The sequence below is a fragment of the Dermacentor andersoni genome, chromosome 1 (genome assembly GCF_023375885.2).
Source record: "Dermacentor andersoni chromosome 1, qqDerAnde1_hic_scaffold, whole genome shotgun sequence".
NCBI lineage: Eukaryota > Metazoa > Arthropoda > Arachnida > Ixodida > Ixodidae > Dermacentor > Dermacentor andersoni.
This window is the reverse complement of record NC_092814.1, coordinates 377156502-377175559: the sequence shown is the minus strand read 5'-3', so window position 1 is coordinate 377175559 and position 19058 is coordinate 377156502. Positions and strand designations below refer to the sequence as shown.

Below are 19058 nucleotides of genomic sequence, written 5' to 3'. Positions count from 1 at the left end.
CTTACAATTGTACGTATTGCGCCAGAGTGATGACGGCTATTTTCCGCTTCCGGAACAAGTCAACGATGGAAGATTTTCTCTTCTTTCTCTCCTGCGAATGAAATAACGAATCCTTTTATACAGATTCGACGTTCAACTTACATCCAATAAATTAGCGCTTTTTCTATCACAGCAGTGACGTGCTGTGGATAAATCTGAGCAACTGGAAATTATTACACATTGTGGGCGGAGGAAAACATTCGGCAAGATATCTTGGCATACTCGATTTACCAAATACGTAAAAGTAACTCAGGCTCTCTTGCAACTACAATTTCGTGTTAGCGCAACGAACAAGAGGTCTAGCTAAATGTACAGTTACCACGCATGTTTTCGGAGCGAAAAAATTGACGCAGTAAACTTTTGCGCCACATTGCCACTGAGCCTGGAGTTCAAGTGAGAAATGGGTTAATTGTATTGCTCCACCTTCAAAATCGATTATGGATATATCGGCTGCACTAGAAAAAACTTTTAAAAGCTTCGAAATTCAGTGCTGTGACAACTTTTGCGATTGAGGGCATGTGGATGCCACTAAAAAAGGGAGTAAATTTTATTGCCTGCTTCCCACAAAATTTTTTTAGTTCAACCACACTACCGCTTTTGATGTTCAGGCGAGCAGTAAGCAAATTAATGGAAATCGCAGAGTCACGTGTATTGCATACGAAGCTCTTACACGTCACAAAAGGCATGCACGCTTCCCTGATGCGCCTTCTTAAATGGTACCTGTAACGTTTTTGTCGTCTATTTGTTTCTCTCAGTGCATAGATGTTTAAATATTAGATCAAAATTTTTTACGGCGTCGGCTCTGAAATAAGCGATGTGCATTTGGGAGCGTATCCGACGAGCTTTTCCTTTTTTTTTACACGAGGTGGAGCAGTAAAATACAAATGCGTGTGCAAGGCCGACGCTGTCCATGTCCTGATTTAAGGCTGCATAGCGACAAAAAAAGACAAAGATTTCTTTTCACTACTGCAGTTTTCAAACTTTTGCAAACGATGACACGGCACAATTACACCCCATTCTAGATTGCACGCACGTCTTTATAAATTGTTTTTGCCGATAGCGAGGCTGTCAAATAACAAATATTGTTTATCAGCGAAATGAGTAATCGAGCGGTTTATATCATCGAAATATTTCATCTCAATATGCAAATGGGAGTATGTTACGCATTCGGCTTTTTATGCAAGGAACATACAAATAAATACATGGGGCGCTCTAACGTAAAGCTATTCCAAACGTTTCTATTCCATTTCTGCAATCAGCCCTCCGCGATTGGTGACAAACCTTTTTGGAACACCCCCACTTCGCCTGTCTGTCACGCAACGTCACGGAAACCGCGATAGCTCCCCATCTGATATGACGTGTACGCACTTATTATACATGATTGGACCAAACAAAAGAAAAATAGTTACTTCTGATTCGACGCCTTTTCACCATTAGACGTCGGCTATTGGTGAAACGTTTTACGGCTGCATCCACTTCACCTGTCTGTCACGCGACGTCACAAAACGGCAAAAAATAAATGCGTCAAAGTGACGTGTACGCGTTAAAAATGCATTAATATGCCGAACAAAAGTGAATTTTTTTCTGAATAGCCGCAGGCTTCCCTGATGGCTGCCGTCGATCGCTCAGGCACTGGCTACTCGCACCTGCCCGAGAGCATGGGTTTATTTGCGTATATTATAAAATTTTGCGTGGCAGTATAACGTTATAGAGACCTTAATGCACATACATGGGCCGCTATTTTGTAGCGATGCCTTATGCCTTATTATATGCTATTCTTATCATCCTCCATACAGGGCTGCCTGATCGCGTTGATAATGTGGGCAGACCGTCGCTCTGACCAGTGGCCAAGCGCGAAAAGCCTGAAAAAGCACAGAATCGGAAAAGCCATCGCTACAAAATACCAGCCATGAACTCGCTCAGCCGACACTTCGTTGCTGAGGATCCGTTTAAGCAGCATTCTTAACCTTCTGTTGCAGGCTGCTGCAATTTTCGACCAGCCACAGCACGCTAAGAAAGAGAAAGCGCACCAATCGCAGACGCCGGCACAACCCCTTTCATCCGGTTATCGATTTTCAGTGCACTGGCTCGGCCCAATCGAATCGCTCTCCATTTGAGCGTGCTACTCGCTTCTTGTCAGCCAGTTAGCCAATTAGATAAGACAAGCCGCTCAGTGTATGCAATGTTATTTGTTTTTAAAGCCAACAAAAGTGAGCTTCTATAAATGAAGAGATCTTTTGATTGGTCTCTTCAGACAAAGCTGCGGGTCACAGCCTGATGCTTGCGTCGGCGGTTACGCAAATTTGACGTCAGAACATTGGAATAAAAACATATTGGAATAGTTTTACGTTATAAGGCCCATGACATCCTGGATCTCTGGGCACACTTACAAGCTCCACCTTCTCCCTGGTTTCGAGAACTATCTTGGATATGTCCTTGACTTTGACGTTGTTCCTTTCGGCGATCTTTATGAGCAATCTCTCCGCCTCCTCGGACCGCTCGGCGATGAACAGCCACCTCGGTGATTCATCAAGAAAACTGAAAGTGGCACAGAAGTACATTCTCAGGCACAACACCATATACTAAAGCAACAGAATGCGCCACACGGCCCTGCAAGGCTACCCAAGACTTAAAATTTTAGCCATAACTTAGACGAACACACAGGAGGATGCATCAACTTGGATTCCGAGCGGTACCCACCGACTAGGCCCGCTCCGTTATACAGGGGGTCCAGAAGTCTTTCCCTGATTACAAACATGCGGACACACTGAGGCGACACACACACGACAGCGAACGAGCAGAGACTTTCAACTTTATTGAAGAAGTGTGAGAAGGCATATTTAAAGAGTTCACTTATAACCCCGGATATCCCTGCTTGCAGATTAAAACTAGCAAGTACACACTAAGCAAAGCACAGACATCCACCCTGTACGACGACCAACAGAACTTGACAGCGCACACCACATACTGTCGCTACCGATCATCATCGTCGTCGTCGTCGTCGTCATCATCATCATCATCATCATCATCCTGGCTACCAGGGCAAAGGCCTCTCCCATACCTCTCCAACTACCCTGGTCATGTGATAATTGTGGCCATGTTGTCCCTGCAAACTTCTTTCTCTCATCCGCCCACTTAACTTTCTGCCGCCTTCTGCTACGTTTCCCTTCTCTTGAAATCCAGTCCGAAACCCTTAATGACCATCGGTTATCTTCCCTCCTCATTACCATGTCCTGCCCATGCCCATTTCCTTTTCTTGACTTCAACTAAGATGTCATTAACTCGCGTTTGTTCCGTGACCCAATCTGCTCTTTTCTCATCCCTTAACGTTGCACCCATCATTCTTCTTTCCATAGCTCGTTGCGCCGTCCTCAATTTAAGTAGAACCCTTTTCGTAAGCCTCCAGGTTTCTGCCCAGTAGGTGAGTACTGATAAGACAGAGCTGCTATGCACTGTTCTTTTGAGAGATAATGGCAACGCGCTGTTCATGATCTGAGAATGCCTGCCAAACGCACATCAGCCCATTCTTATTCTTCTGATTATTTTAGTCACATGATCCGGAGCCACGGTCACTACCTGCCCTAAGTAGATGTATTCCCTGACCACTTCCAGTGCCTCGCTGCCTATCGTAAACTGCTGTTCTCTTGATGATACGACGTAAACAAAATAGTGAAAGCTCCCCCCGCCCCCCCCCCCCAAAAAAAAAATAAAGCATCGTTAAAAGCAGTAACGCGGATTTAAGCAATACAAATAGACAGCCGGTATAAAAAAGATACCTAGGTGCAAACCAACAAGAAACAAACCAAGCCACGACTGCTTTCTCAGAAATTTGCTTCCTCGTCACGCTATTGGACATTCCTTTATTTTTGCTTAATAATATTCAAGGCTATCTTGAGAGTTTGCCAGTTCAAGTCCTCAATTGTTTGTTGAAGCCGTCTCAAGCACTACTGAACAGGAAAACAAGAAAAGGGTGCCACACTGGGCTAATTGGCACTGCAACAGCGCAATGAACTAGGACTGAGACACACACAACACGAGCGCTGACTACCAACTGGTGGTTTATTTGACGAACGGAAATATATAAATTTAAAAAAAAGGCGGCAAGCGAGGAAGATAGCCAAGGTCATAAAAACAACGGATGGAGGCCGCGAAGTTATCAGGCACCATATGAGGCAAGAGGTTCGGCCGGCAGGCAAGTAATGCGAACTGCTGCTGGTCAAATTTTAGGTACTTGTAAAAAAAGTTGGAATAATACGCACAATACAAAGGTGCAACAAATAAAAAACAAAGAGACAACAGTAACAAAAGTAAATGTTAAACATTATTTGTTTCGCGCTTTATTTTGTTTTACCTGTGAATTAATAGAAAAGGAGTAGGGGGCGGGAGTCGCCTATAAGGCACCGACATCTCCTTACATACAGTAAACAAGAGCAACAAAAATTAAGTAAAAGCGACAATGTTCAAAAGGAGCGTGGTGTGTGAGCACACCATGCAGTCTCCGTTGTTTTTGTGACGTTGCCTATATTCATCGCATTCCGCCATTTTTCTTGTATATATTTTTGTTCGTCGAACCAACCTCCCCGTTGACAGACTACCTTCCTGTTGTGAGTGACTCAGCGCTCGTTCTTCAGACTTTTCCAATTCAAATTCTTTATTTCTGCCTTTTACAAATACAGACAGCGGAGGCGCAGAAAAAGCTGTCAGAAACAGCTTGACAAAGCCGCAGCCCCCTTTCGCTTGGCAGTGGCTTCACAGCAAGGCTGTTGAAACAAAGGTAATTGCAGTCTAATAACACTTATACAATAACGAACAAGTAGAAAAGAAAACATAACAAAATTATACAATATTTAAACAATATTCACCACAAAGAAAAACAGAACCTACATGGAAACATACATAGCACGCAAGTAAAACTCTTGCTTAGGCTAGTTGGTTCATGCTTGAAGTAGTAAAGGCAAGGCGCAGAAGACCAGGATCGAGAAGAAGAACGCAAAGCACGCAAAGCACTGTTTGACGCACTGAAGAGATCAAAATTATTATATACATAGGCATTTAAGAGGGAAGGAAGAGTCAATTGTAGGCGTTCTCTACCGGAATTTATTCGAGGGGTCGGCACTATCCAATTCTGAGCACGCCTTGTCTTGTAGGTTGCTTCTCGGGTACGTAAATCAGCAAGGTAACGTATGTGGTTTACGTTTTTCCATATTTCCAGTTTAAACCGAACACTTAAGCGGTATTTGTACAAGTTGTGGATCTTCAGCACACTACTTTGCAGAAAGAGATCCACGCTCGGTGAGCCCCAGGGGACATTGTGAACATGACGAAGGAACTTCTGCAAAATGTAGATGAGCTGAAGACAGCTAATTGTGGCTGTGCCCCATACTAAATGACAATAGTTTAAATAGGAGTAAAAAAGGGAATTGTAGAGGAGTAATATTACTGGCCTTGGAAGAACGTATCTGAGCCGGCCTACGACCCCAGTTATTTGAGCCAGTGTCGTTGTGATATGGTCCACGTGATTTTCCCAAGACACACAGGAGGAAAAAACTACTCCGAGACATTTAAATTGCTCAACCACATCTATACGTCTTGAATTCAGCTTATTCTCGAGGGAGGAGGGAACTGGTTTATTTTTAGGGCGGAATATGACAGCTTGTGTCTTCTTTTCATTTATACGCATGGACTCGGATTCGGACCATTTTTGTAATTCGTTCATAATGTCATTGCATTCCCGAACAAGAAGATCTAAATCATTTCCAGCAAAAAAGATGCTAATGTCATCAGCGTAGATACGTAGACTTTAGCAGTGGAGTTAATGTTGGAGATATCATTAAGGTTTATATTAAATGGTAAGGGTCCCAATATACTGCCCTGTGGAACGCCAGAAGTCACAGATTTTAGTTCAGATTTCATATTGGTCTATGCAGACAGCCTGTTTTCTATGTGATAAATATGTTTTTAGAAGCGTTTGAGCCTGTCCCCGAAAACAATGACACTCTAAGTTGTTTAGGAGTATAGTGTGGTTCACTAAGTCAAATACCTTCGAGAAGTCCACGCAGACTCCAATAACGAAGGCTTTCTTTTCAAACTGTGCTAGTATGTATTCCTTTTGTTCGAGTAGCGCTAATTCGGCAGATTTGTTTTTACAAAACCCACATTGATTCGGTGACAGAAGATCATGCTCATTAATAAAATTAGACAACCTGGTATATAGAACTTTCTCGAAAGCTTTTGAGAAGATTGGGAGTATAGATACTGGTCTATAATTTCCTAAATCATTGCGGTCTCCTTTCTTATACTGAGCCGTTACTTTGGATATTTGCATTTTATTAGGAAATGTGCTGGCAGCGGAGCATAAGTTAAATATACCTGCAACAATAGGCGCAATGACTCCTACAACATGCTTCACAGGCCTTACTTGAATTCCGTCAATGTCATAGCTACGGCTAGTATTAAGGTTTTGTATTACTGATATTGTTACAAGCACGGGGAAAAGGGGCTTATTTAGGCCTGCGAGAGCAGGAAAGGCAGGCTATGAACAACAGGAAATGGCCGCTGCACAGTCTTGGTTCTCCTCTTCCCTTCGCTTCTTGATCCCCGCGTCCCTTTTACGCGCTTGGACGTAACATATACCTCTCCTTGCAGACAAAGCCCACTGGGCAAGTCAATTAGCTTGTCGTGGCGTGCATGATTTCAACCGTGCGACATGCGCGACTTGTGTCCTAGCAGAACGTCTACCAGTGTTCGTGAAGCGCGCGAGAGTATAGTTCACTTCGCTGACTTTGTCGATGACAATATACGGTCCATCGTAGTTTGCCAGCAGCTTTTGGCACAAACCGCGCTTCCTTGTAGGAGTCCAAAGCCAAACGAGATCACCAGGGTGATATGTAACAGGGCGATGTCGTGCGTCGTAGCGGGCTTTGGAGTTTTCTTGTGATGCCAAAGTCCGCAGTCGTGCAAGTCTCCGAGCCTCTTGAGCGAGGCATAGCGTATCGGCGACCGTAGGATTGTCGTGGTGGTAAAAAGGGAGGACAGTGTCGAGCGTATACCGGGGCGGCCGAGAATATAGAAGGAAGAAGGGGCTGTAGCCGGTTGTCTCGTGCTTGCCGGTGTTGTAGGCGTAAGTAATAAACGGTATAACTTCATCCCAATTCTTGTGATCGGGCGCAACATACATGGAAAGCATATTTGTGGTTGTTCGATTAGTGCGCTCAGTGAGGCCGTTCGTTTGCGGATGATACGGCGTCGAGTGCCTGAGGTGCGAGTTGCATAAACGCACAAGCCCTTCCACGATATCCGCCGTGAATTGACGTCCCCGGTCGCTTATGATAACACCAGGCGGTGCATGTCGCAGAACAATAGCGTGAAGTAAGAAGAGCGATACTTCGGTGGCGGTGGCTGATGGTACAGCCGCCGTCTCGCAATAGCGCGTGAAATAGTCGGCGCAGACAATTATCCAGCGGTTCCCCTTGGATGACTTTGTAAAAGGGCCTAACAGATCAATTCCAACCTGCCGAAAGGGTGAGCTGGGAGGCGGCACAGGTTGAAGGAGACCAGATGGGGCAGTGGTTGGGCGTTTCCGACGTTGGCACTGTATGCAGCTGGCGACATACAACTCAACCGAATGTCGCATCCGGGGCCAGTAAAAGCGTTCTTGAATGCGATAAAGGGTGCGCACAGTGCCTAAGTGACCGGAGGTAGGGTCATCGTGCATAGCCTGAAGGATTGCTGGCCGGAGACGCTCCGGCACCACTTGAAGGAAGCGTGCACCCGTGCTTGAGTAGTTCCTTTTGTACAGGAGCCCGTCACGTAGACAGTAGCTGCTTGTTGCACTTGAAAGGGCAGAAGTGAAGAGTGGCTTCAATTTGGTGTCTGTCCGTTGCTCTGCTTTGAACGCATCGATATCTGGAAAAGCGGATGTCACAGAAGCGACAAGATGATCAAAATCGTCTGCGTCGCAGTTCGTCGTGGTAAGAGGCATACGGGAAAGGCAGTCTGCGTCAGCGTGTTTTCGGCCACTCTTGTAGGCAAGAGTGAAGTTGTATTCCTGCAACTTCAAAGCCCAGCGCGCAAGGCGACCACAAGGGTCGCGAAGGTTCACGAGCCTGCACAGGGAATGGTCGTCTGTGACGACAAGGAATGGGTGTCCGTACAAGTACGAGCGAAATCGCTGAACTGCAAAGATTACAGCGAGGCATTCTTGCTCTGTAACCGTGTTATTTCGTTCAGGTCTGCTTAATGAGCGGCTTGCATAAGCAATCACGTGCTGACGGTCGTCATAACGTTGGACCAAGACGGCACCCAGACCGACGCCACTGGCATCTCTGTGGATTTCTGTCGGCGCAGTAGCATTGAAGTGGCGAAGGATAGGTCAGGAGGTGGACGAAATGCAGACTCGCACTCGGGTGTCCACTCAAATCGTGCGTCTTTATGTAGCAGATTTGTCAGAGGATAAGCGACGTCAGCAAAACCAAAAATAAATCGGCGAAAGTAAGAGCAAAGTCCCAGAAAACTACGAAGTTGCTTCACTGACTGCAGTGCACTGATTGCCTCAGCAGCTGCCGTCTTGAGGGGATCAGGCCAGATACCGTCTTTGTCAACAAGATGTCCCAGCACAACGGTTTGACGGTCACCAAAGTTACATTTCTTGGAGTTCAGAACCAGGCCGGTGTTTTTGATGCAGTCGAGGACGATATCCAGGCGCGTATTGTGCTCATTGAATGTGCGCCCGAATATAACAACGTCGTCAAGATAGCACATACAGATGTTCCATTTTAACCCACGCAGAATGGTGTCCATGAACCTTTCAAAGATTGCTGAGCGTTGCACAACCCAAATGGCATCACATTGAATTCGAATAATCCATCCGGGGTTATGAAGGCTGTTTTCTCCTTGTCTGCCGGGTGTATCAGGATTTGCCAACATCCTGAGCGCAGGTCCACTGAAGAAAAATAAGAGGCCGAATGAAGGCAATCAATTGCATCATCAATCCGGGGCAGCGGGTAGACATCCTTCTTAGTCACGGCGTTTAATCTTCGATAATCAACGCAAAATCTCCAGTTACCGTCTTTCTTTCTGACGAGTATGACCGGAGCTGCCCAAGGACTCGAGGACTCTTGTATTATCCCATTTTTCATCATGTCACTCACTTGTTCCCCGATTATCTTGCGCTCGTTAGGCGACACCCGATAAGGCTTTTGCCTGATCGGGCGCGCAGATCCCGTATCGATAGTATGGCGTGTTCGTGACTCGGGAATCGAGAACGCTTTGTCCGGCTGCGCAGAGTCAAACACTGACAGATGCTTAGAAAGCATATCCAACAAGGTATGGCGCTCCCTTGTGCTGAGCGACTTGTTTATCATAGACAGAAGCTTTTTGTCTGAGACGTGGCGAAGGTCCGCAGGTTCACACGGCGGGTCTGTTAGTACGGCTACGGACGAAGACGTGTATTCTGTAAAGTAGGCGAGTTTCAATCCGTTTGGAAGCAGGACGGGTTCTGCCGAGCAGTTGGCCGTCCACAAGCCAGCACGCCCGTTGCCGATGGATACCACACAATGAGGGACAAAAACGTTCTTCTTCACACAATTTAGATGCATTGGCTCTACGGAGGTATCGAAACTGTCTGGAGCTTCACCGCGACATACAACCGGCACGCACGCAGAGGTGGACGCAGGCACAACAGTATCTGCAGACACACAAAGTTTACCTTGACTGCAAGTCTCCTCTAAGAGCCCGGACGAAACATGGCCGTCGACGCAAACTTCCCCCGTGCGACAATCAACGGTCGCACCACACTGCCGCAAAAAGTCGATGCCCAAAATCACTTCGTGCGTCGATCGTGGAATAACTACAAACTCCGTCGCGAAAACTCCACCAGCCAAGGATACTTCAGCAGTTCACACACAAACAGAGCGCAACGACTCGCCGCTCACTCCACAAAACGTTGCAGCCTAGTCCCGCGGAAATACAACTTTGCGCCCCAACCAACCTTTAAAACCGAGACTCATTACGGATACAGTTGCTCCGGTATCCTCTAAAGCCATTGTAGAAACACCATCAACAAGTACATGCACTTTGTTCTTAATCATAGCAACTGCAGGGGGCATATCTGTCGATAGCACGTGTCGAGCGACCTGACCCCCATCGGCCGCGCTAGCTAGTTTTCCGGTTGTGAAGGCGAGGCGGAGCGGCGCACTGGCGATGGAGCTTGACGTAAACGCGGTGCACGAGAAGTTGGCGGTGGCGTCAAACTACTGTCAGATGCCGGCGAGCGGCTCCGGAAGCTTCTCTGCCAGTAATCGTCGCCAGGAGGGACGCCAGCTGACCAAGAGGTGGTGTGTGGCTGGTGAGTTGTCCTCGTAGGAGGTGTGGTCCTTGTTGAAGACCCCGATCGACGATTCCACGTTGTTGGGCGACGATTGCAAAATCTCGCTATGTGGCCCGCGACACCGCATTGGAAACACACCGGCAGATGCCGCAAATTTCGATGTTCTTCCATGTAGTCACACATGTTGCTGTCGACTGCATAGCCAGCAGGTGGGTCCCATTCATCATGGCTAGGCATCGGCCGCCGGGAGGCGTGCGTGCGGCGAGGGCGTTGGTCGTAGTCATGATCTTGATAGCTTATGGTCCCTCTCGTTTGTGGGGTAGACTTATACTCGACGGTCGCTGAATGAACTGTGGGTTGACATGCGGTCGAAACGGCCGTGTTTCTCATCTCGTGTGGTAAGTACGCACCAGCGATGCCGGGTGTGCAACGGTACATCTCTTCCCGATGGAGCAACTCTTCGCGAACAATCTGCCGTATTGTTGATGGAAGGTCAACACACGAACTCGGGTCTACACTTGCCACCGTTGTGACATTAGCCAGGCGACCAAACTTCGGTATTATCCGTCGCATCTTCAGCGTCTCAAAGGTCCTGCAGTGGCGAATGACGTCAGACACGGAATCCAAGCTTTCCTTGCCGATCAAAAAATTGTAGACGTCTTCGGCTATTCCTTTCAACAAATGTCCAACTTTGTCATCTTCAGACATTTGAGAGTTGACTATTTCACACAGTTTCAGAACTTCTTCGATATAAGTCGTACAGGTCTCGCCGGGAATCTGAGCTCTTTGCGAAAGCGTCTGTTCAGCGCGTTTCTTTTTTGCGCTAGAGTCTCCAAAACACGCTCTGAGCTCCTCTACGAAAAGCTCCCATGAAGTGAGCGTGTCTTCGTGATTCTCATACCAGGCGAGCGCTGTGTCGGTAAGGGAAAACACAACATTGGACAACTGTGCGGTCGAGTTCCAACCGTTAGATCGGCTCACCCTTCGGTAGTTCGTGAGCCACTCGTCGACATCTTCTCCGGCTTTTCCTCCGAAAGTGAGTGGCACCCGGTAGTATTGCCACGGAACGCCAGGTGCTGGCCTTGAAGCCGCGTCAGAACCTTCGGGAATCTGGCAGGCGTATTCAGGCATGTCAGGTGAAGTCCGGCAAGTCGACGGCTTCGGCAAAACTGTAGCAGCGTAGGCTCCATGGTTACGAGGTGTACCCAGCACCGTCCACCAATTTGTTACAAGCACGGGGAAAAGGGGTTTATTTAGGCGTGCGAGAGCAGGAACGGCTGGCTACGAACAACAGGAATGGCCACTGCAAAGTCTTCGTTCTCCTCTTCCCTTCACTTCTTGATCCCCGCGTCCCTTTTACGCGCTTGGACGTAACAATATAACTTCTTCTGTTGTAACCTGGTTCAGAAATATCGTTTCATTATTGCAAGAATTAATGTATTTATTAGAATCACGGGGCGGGTTGCTATGAGCTAGGGTTGTAAAAAAGTTGTTAAAGGCATGTGCTAGCTCTTCTCCAGATATATCTTTATTATCGAGCTTTAGCGTACTTGAGGCAGCTTGTCGTTGTTCACGTCTCAGTAGAAAATTTAATCTTGACCACAGCAAATCGTGCCGACCATTTTTAACTTCAAGTAATTTTAACCATTTTAACTTTTGAAATTAAATTAATAAAATACCATCTGCGAGCCACATGTTGCCGAGCTATTCCCCGTTAATTCTCTCACTTAATCGTTCCTAATCTAGCACCTAGCTGCTTGCCTGAGACCCACCGACATAGCATTAACTAAATGCGGTCTGCAAAGCTGCTCTACTCAGGAAGCCCCTTTGACACAAACCACTCATGGCAGAATTGTTCGCAAGATAAAATTCCGACCAATCGTAATGCTGGACACATTATTAGCCAAGGCCGATGCGGAAAACACTATGTGGTCGAAAATCTTTGTAACTTAGGTCCCAGATATGTTATGGTTTAGAGAGTGCGCAAAGTGAACCATGCGTGAGCGAAATAATTCGATGGTGAGTATTAAAACATGCTAGACGGTGTATACACACCCAAAAAGAAATATAAGTATAGCAGGCTCAGTAAACTTTCTTGAAAAGAATATTTGAATACATTTATTTTTTACCATGGCCAATTAACAGACGCACTGTTGCTAGCATTCATGACAAAAAGAAAACACCATTGTCCTTGCTCACCTAGAAGCGCTTTTCAATCGCTAGTGCTTCAACGTGATGATCTTGGTGAAGTCGGATTGTTGTCATTGCTGTTGTTGTTTATTTCTTGTACAGGATTGATGAAGTAGGATACTCATTTTTCTGAGGTTGAATGGAAGCTCCTTCCCCCTCTCTATTGCGGCTACAGATCCGAAACAGGTTGCTTCTTGAAATTACAGCGTCCCGTGTTATGCTATATGCGACTGCTGCACACATAGCTAACGGGTGAACAGACGCTGAGCGTTCGTGGTGCAAGCCAATTACAGCGGCTATCGCCTGTAAGATATCAGTGTATTTGTGCGACAGAATGCGCAGTTTACTGCGCGGAGAGACGACGACTCGCAAGGCCAAGTACTCACAAGGCTGTGATGAGCATGGCGACGAGGGGAACGCTAATGAGTAGCTGTATGTGGACCCAGTTGGTGACCAGGTAGGCGATGCCCGGTAGCAGCATGAGGCCCACCACCCAGCCAGTCTCCTGCACCATGGAAACCATGGCACGCTTGCCCGGTGCCACGCACTCGATGGCTGTCGAGGGAGGAGGACACGTGATGACATGCCTTTAACTCTTGCATGCGCAAAGGTTTGTTTCTCTTAGAAACCTGTACAACATTGAAAACATAAAAGGTGCTAAGACAGATCGAGAAAAAAACAAAGCCGCTGCAAAGGAAATTTAACGTTATTTGACCAGAAACAAGATGACAAAGTAGTCTGCACATGTAACTATCATGCTGGAATGGTTGGATGTAACCCCCGCGGAAACCAGCAAGACCGCTCCTCAAGCACAAACGAAGAAAGTGACTTCCGCACGCCGGTGCTTTTCTCAATGGCCCATTTCCGTCTTAAGAATTTCCATAACACCTTGACTTTCGTATGCTAAAGAGGCTCATATTTGTTCCTGAGATAATAAAAATGTTCCTACCGGACGCCTCAGGGCATAGCTAAAGGGTTAGTGCTGTTCGCATTTGGAACAATATGACAAACGTCACTGAGTGCTGGTCATCTCAAGGAAGAGAGAAGTAATAAGGTAAAGGCGGCAAGTTAGCCAGGCTAAGCCCAGTTGGGCTAACCTGCACTGGGAAAGGGGCGAAAAGGGTGCATAAAGGTGAGAATGAGAAAAGTTCACAACACGTACGTACACACGCACACGCTGAATCTTTCATCGTTCAGTTAGGGCAAGTCTGTTATCATCGCATGAAGAAGGGCAGTCGAGTAATAAACGCCCTAAGCGTTATTCTATATCATGTGTCTTGCGATTAGCGCTGTCCACCCTTCCGATTAGGAATAAATGAGCATTCAAATGCGCTATGCCTTTCCTCAGGTGACACAATGAGGTTTCTTCACGTGGAGTAAGACCGGCTTAATGTTGTAGTTTTATATTTGGGTGCATTGCATGTAGCCGCCAGTTAGTGAGCTCCGGCAAATTTCACTTTGTCAACGTGACTGACTGGGAAGAACATTTGAAAAACCTAAGACCAATAGTGGCTTTCGTCTTTACGAAATCCATGGTTGCGCTCCGAGACCGGAGGAATTTAGCCTCAAAACACACGGGAATATAGATTGAGTCGTGGTACTTTCGTACCATCTGTAGATATGATCCTTCCTTTCATCAGAACTTGAGCCGCACGACGTTTACACTAGTCCAAGGGGATGAGCTCTCCCCTTCGATTGGCTATGGATAACGGCAGCTCTTGGCAATGCACGTAGGGCAACCATATCGTAAGGTAGAGCCGCAAACCTATAGCTATTCGCTGCAAGTCTGATGTTTAGTCATGGAGGGCCATGTCAGTCATCTACCGCGGGACGCCCATCACGACGACGCTAAAGCCCCTCCATGACTTTATGTGAGGCAGTAGCTTTTGTCACGCGCAAACATGAAATGGAGCTTGGAAGCACTCGTAGTGAGTATAGAACGGACGGTCCGCGGTCTGCGAATGTAATTGAACGGATAGTGCAGTATTATACGTAAATATTTCATAGCTAGCAGGTATATTTACGCCAAGGTAAAACTATCAGGATAGCTTTGAGTTGTTACTATAGTTCTCCTTGCGCTCTAGTGAAATGCTACTTCAGCCAATGGAAAACGCCCAACTTTGTTTGACTCAACATTTTAACTCATAACATAAAAGCGTTCGGTAAAGCACCGCGACTAATTCAAATTCGCATACGTTTCATATTCAGGAGGTATTTGTCAACTAGTGTCTCACTGAATGATAAATATAATGGCCTTTCGAACGCACTATACGTGATTTTGCTACATTCATTTTTTCGCTAGAACCGTCAAGTACACGATTGAGGTGAAGGAAGACGCTGTCTTGCAATTATCTTTCGAAATGTCTGCCTCGAATCTCAATGGTCTCCCGCGTCTGGTAGTGATTTTTCAGATTTCGTTTCATAACATTTATTTACCTGCATAACATTGTATAACTAGACATGTAATACTAGTTTTTTTCTATTGTATCTTTATTTATTTTTCATTACTTACTTCGCTTTCGCATATGTAACATCGTATTTTGCTTCTCTGTATGACTCTGATTTTGCTGTATTTGTTCTGCCTTCTTGCCATTTTTCCGGACAAACCTTGTCACAAATCCTCATTGTGTTTCCCCGCCCTGTTAAAGTACCTTTTTGTGATTGCATACTGAATGAATGCGAAATGAATAAATGAATATATAAATAAATAAATAAATAAATAAAACGAAGGAAAGAATTACAGTAGCCCCTTTCTTATCTGCGGCAATGGTCCAATTTGACGGTCTAGAAAAAAAAACAGTCTTGATACACAAAAATCTTATGGATGTTATTATTAATATTATTATTATGATTATTATTATGATTATTATTATTATTATTATTATTATTATTATTATTATTATTATTATTATTATTATTATTATTGCCACTGCTGCGGCTGCTGCTCTTAAGTGCAGCGACTGAATCTCAACAAAAGCTGCTAAGCTCCTCGCGCTCTACATCCACAACTTTTTCATCGTAGGATATTTCTCTACGGTTTTCCTAAATGAACCATTTTTGCACGAATTCGCACGACTAGTTCCGGCAAATGTGTACCTGAGAAACACCCGTAGCGTTAAGGCGCAGAGCACAACAGCCAAATCGTTATCACTGAAAGCTGAGCGACTCGTTTACCACAATGGTGGAACATATCAGCAGCGCTCATCTGATGGAACAAAGGAGCACGAGTACACATGACGGATGCTTACAATAAATACTCTACTGCAAAGGGATTACGAACTTAGCTAAGGCAAGGCTCGAACACACGGCGAAATATCCGAGGACACCTAGGCACTTCTTACTTTGATCGCACAAGCACAAGAGCGTGTGCCTGAGTTTAAGTCTGCTTCAGTGCCGCATGCTTTTCCTTCCCGGGTGCAATGGGTATTTCTGCTACCGATATAAGTCTGGTTTGTAAGCAATCACTTCTAACAGATCGCTCGTGCCTTGTATGTTCATAATGCGGGTATGGTAACCATTTGAGCGCCTGTTCTCGTACAAACAAGACCAGCAGAACTTTTTGTTGGGCTAGTTGGTGCATGTTACTGAAGTACTAAAGCGCCAAACAGACGACACAAAAAGAGACACGGACGAGCGCTCGTACGTGTCTCTTCTTGTGTCGTCTATTTGGCGCTTTTGGGCTTCAGAACAAGACCACCTACAAAGCAACGGCAGACGTCGCTAAAAAAGCTGGAGATGTCAAACGTGCAAATTCAGCTGCACGAGGGCCCCCAAAAGTAACAAAGCAGGTACAGAACGAGCAGTCGTTAACTGAAAAGATGCTAATAGAAATCAACAAAAAGCTTTGTGAATTGCCAGATATCAAACAGAAGCTAGATGTCCTTTTCCAGGTCAAAGAAACAGTGGAAAGTATGGAAAAGTCTGTCCAGCATCTTTCAGATCACTACGATCAAGTACTAGCAGAAATGAAGCTTCAGTCAACTGAAATTGTTGCTTTAAAGAAAATAGTTGAAAAGATTGAGACAGTGAACAGTGATCAGGAAGTCGTGGAACTGCGACAACAAATAAACAGTCTGGAACAATATAGTAGAAGGAATAATTTAGAAGTACATGGACTTGCGCAAGCTGAATATGAATATCTGTCTCAAAAGATTGATGCTATTTCTCAGGAGTTAGGGCTGGCTCAGTTGTCTAAACAGGACGTAGAAGGCCTTCATAGACTGCGAACTAACCGTGGCAAAACCCCGGCAGTTCTAGTGCGTTTTTCTTCGCGTGCAACGAAGGATCAATGGATGACAAAGAAGCAAGGTATGAGGGAAGCTACGTCCACGGTGTACTTTTTGATAATTTAGCAGTGCAGAACCAAAAGCTCATGTGGATGATGATGGCAAAGGCTACAGAAAAGCAGTATGAATATGCATGACATAGAAATAGGAGGCTGTTTGTGCGCAAGTGCAACGGTCAACCGGCAATACAGATTGCATGTGATGCCGACCTCGAAGAGATAATCTAAACGGACGCCGCTGTTCCTGTGTCTTGCTTATCTGTTTCACCTTCCTTTGTTTTTCATGGCATCACAAACCAGGCCTTTTTACTACGATGCTTTATCCTTTAATTCTGCTGTGCGCTGTTTGCTTGTTCACGAAAATGAGAGGTCAGTTTTTCCCCTGAATACTACAAGCCTAAAAAAATAAGCAGTTTGAAATACAGACAGCCGTGGGTTCCCTAAATCGTAGATTTGATATACTAGCATACACAGAAGCATGGTTCACAAGTGAAAATGATGACGCATCCTTCCCTGGGTACAAATTTGAAGGGGTGCTCAGAGGAAACAGTAAAGGCGGGGGCGTAGAGTTAAAGAAAATCTTCAGTATGAAGTTTTGTCATACTTTTCTCTTGTTCGTACGCACTACGAATCGATTGCTGTGAACTGTTGTGGAACCCTGGTTGCTTGCATCTATCGACCCCCATCTAGTGAAATTGCCGAATTTGTTCACTTTGTACGTGATCTGCTTGAATATGCGTGTATCCTAAATATGCCTGTTGTTTTAGTGGGAGATTTCAATATTGATATGTTGACAAACAGCTCCCCACGATGTTTTTTTTATGAGGCCATTTACACATTTCACTACATCAATGTTATCCAATCACCAATAAGAATAACCTTAGAGAGTGACACGCTAATAGATCTGTGTGTCGCAAATGATGAGTTTTCTAGTGTTCGATCTGGTGCGCTCACATTTGATTTAAGCAATCACCTACTTGTATTCTGCTTTTTCCCTGGTTAATAGGAAAACGAGAAAAAAAACTGTCAGCGCAAAAAATTGTATACCGAAGTTTCAATCAAGATAATCTGGATATGTTTAGATCTATGATAGAAAGCATTGAACGGAGCAATGTTTACCATGAGCAAAATCCTAGTATAGCGTACAATATCTTCCTTGAGTTAGTAAAAAGCAAATATGATAGCGTATTTTCTTTGTTCGTAAAAAAAAACGTACAAAATGTATCGAAAGCCGTGGGGAACAAGGGAGTTGTATAAACAAATTGTAGCTCGTGACAAACTTTTTGAGAAATTCATCTGAATAAAAGACACGGCCATACTTAATTAAGGAATATAAAAAATTAAGAAATAAGTTAAGTTCTGATACAAGAAGAAACATGGCAAGAATACTACAAGAATAAATTTGCCGCAGTTTCAAACTGTCCTAAGAAAATCTAGAATTGTCTTGGTGACCTTATGGAAGGGGCTACTTGTCATGTTCCTAGCACATTAACACTCAATAATGTCGACTACAGTAGCGTTGCCTTGGCAGACAAATTTAATGCGCATTTCTTATCCTTTGGTGAATCGGTTCAAAAACATGATAGAAAGCATCAAATTAATCAATACATTGCCTCTCCAGTTGAAAGTTTTATATTCTTAAAGCCGTGCAGTGAACATGAAGTGTTCACGTTCCTTAGAAACCTAGATAAATACAGTGCAGCTGGAGCAGATGAAATTAAGGCCGAACCCATTTGCCGATCTAATCTAACCCATTTGCCCTTGCCGATCTTATGAGCTTGCCACTACAGCATATATGTAATGATGCTTTAGACCAAGTTGTTTTTCCAGATGGTACGAAAATTGCAAGAGTGGTTGTTTTGCACAAAGGTATGACAACATAAATAACCATAGGCATATATATGTCCTTTGTTTGTTTTCTAAGCTGCTGGAATATTTGATAAATCCTAGACTACGTAAGTTTCTTGACACCAGAGAAATTCTTGTGAAAGAAGAGTTAGAGTTTCGTGAGAGGAAGTCAACTGAAATGGCACTGCTTAGTATGAAGGAAAAAATACTTTCTAATATGGATGAGAAACAATTCACAGACGGATTTTCTTTAGATTTCAAAAAGACATTTGATTCTATTAAACATGATATTTTATTTTAGAAGCTACCATTTTATGACGTTCGAGGAGTTGCCCTAAATCTGATTCGCAGCTATCTTTCCGGTCGCGT

The 19058-nt window shown here is 44.9% G+C and overlaps 1 protein-coding gene across 2 annotated transcripts in view; it reads right to left on the bottom strand.

Annotated features, from left to right (window-relative positions):
• LOC126518494 (organic cation transporter protein-like) overlaps positions 1–19058 on the bottom strand; it is a 180780-nt gene that overhangs the window by 11875 nt on the left and 149847 nt on the right. For both annotated transcript variants that reach the window (XM_055064937.2, XM_050168280.3), the window contains exons 6-8: positions 12943–13111; positions 2430–2577; positions 6–91 (exon numbers count right to left, since the gene is read on the bottom strand). In XM_055064937.2, coding sequence (XP_054920912.1) covers positions 6–91; positions 2430–2577; positions 12943–13111 — 403 coding nt within the window. The remainder of the gene's footprint in view (positions 1–5; positions 92–2429; positions 2578–12942; positions 13112–19058) is intronic.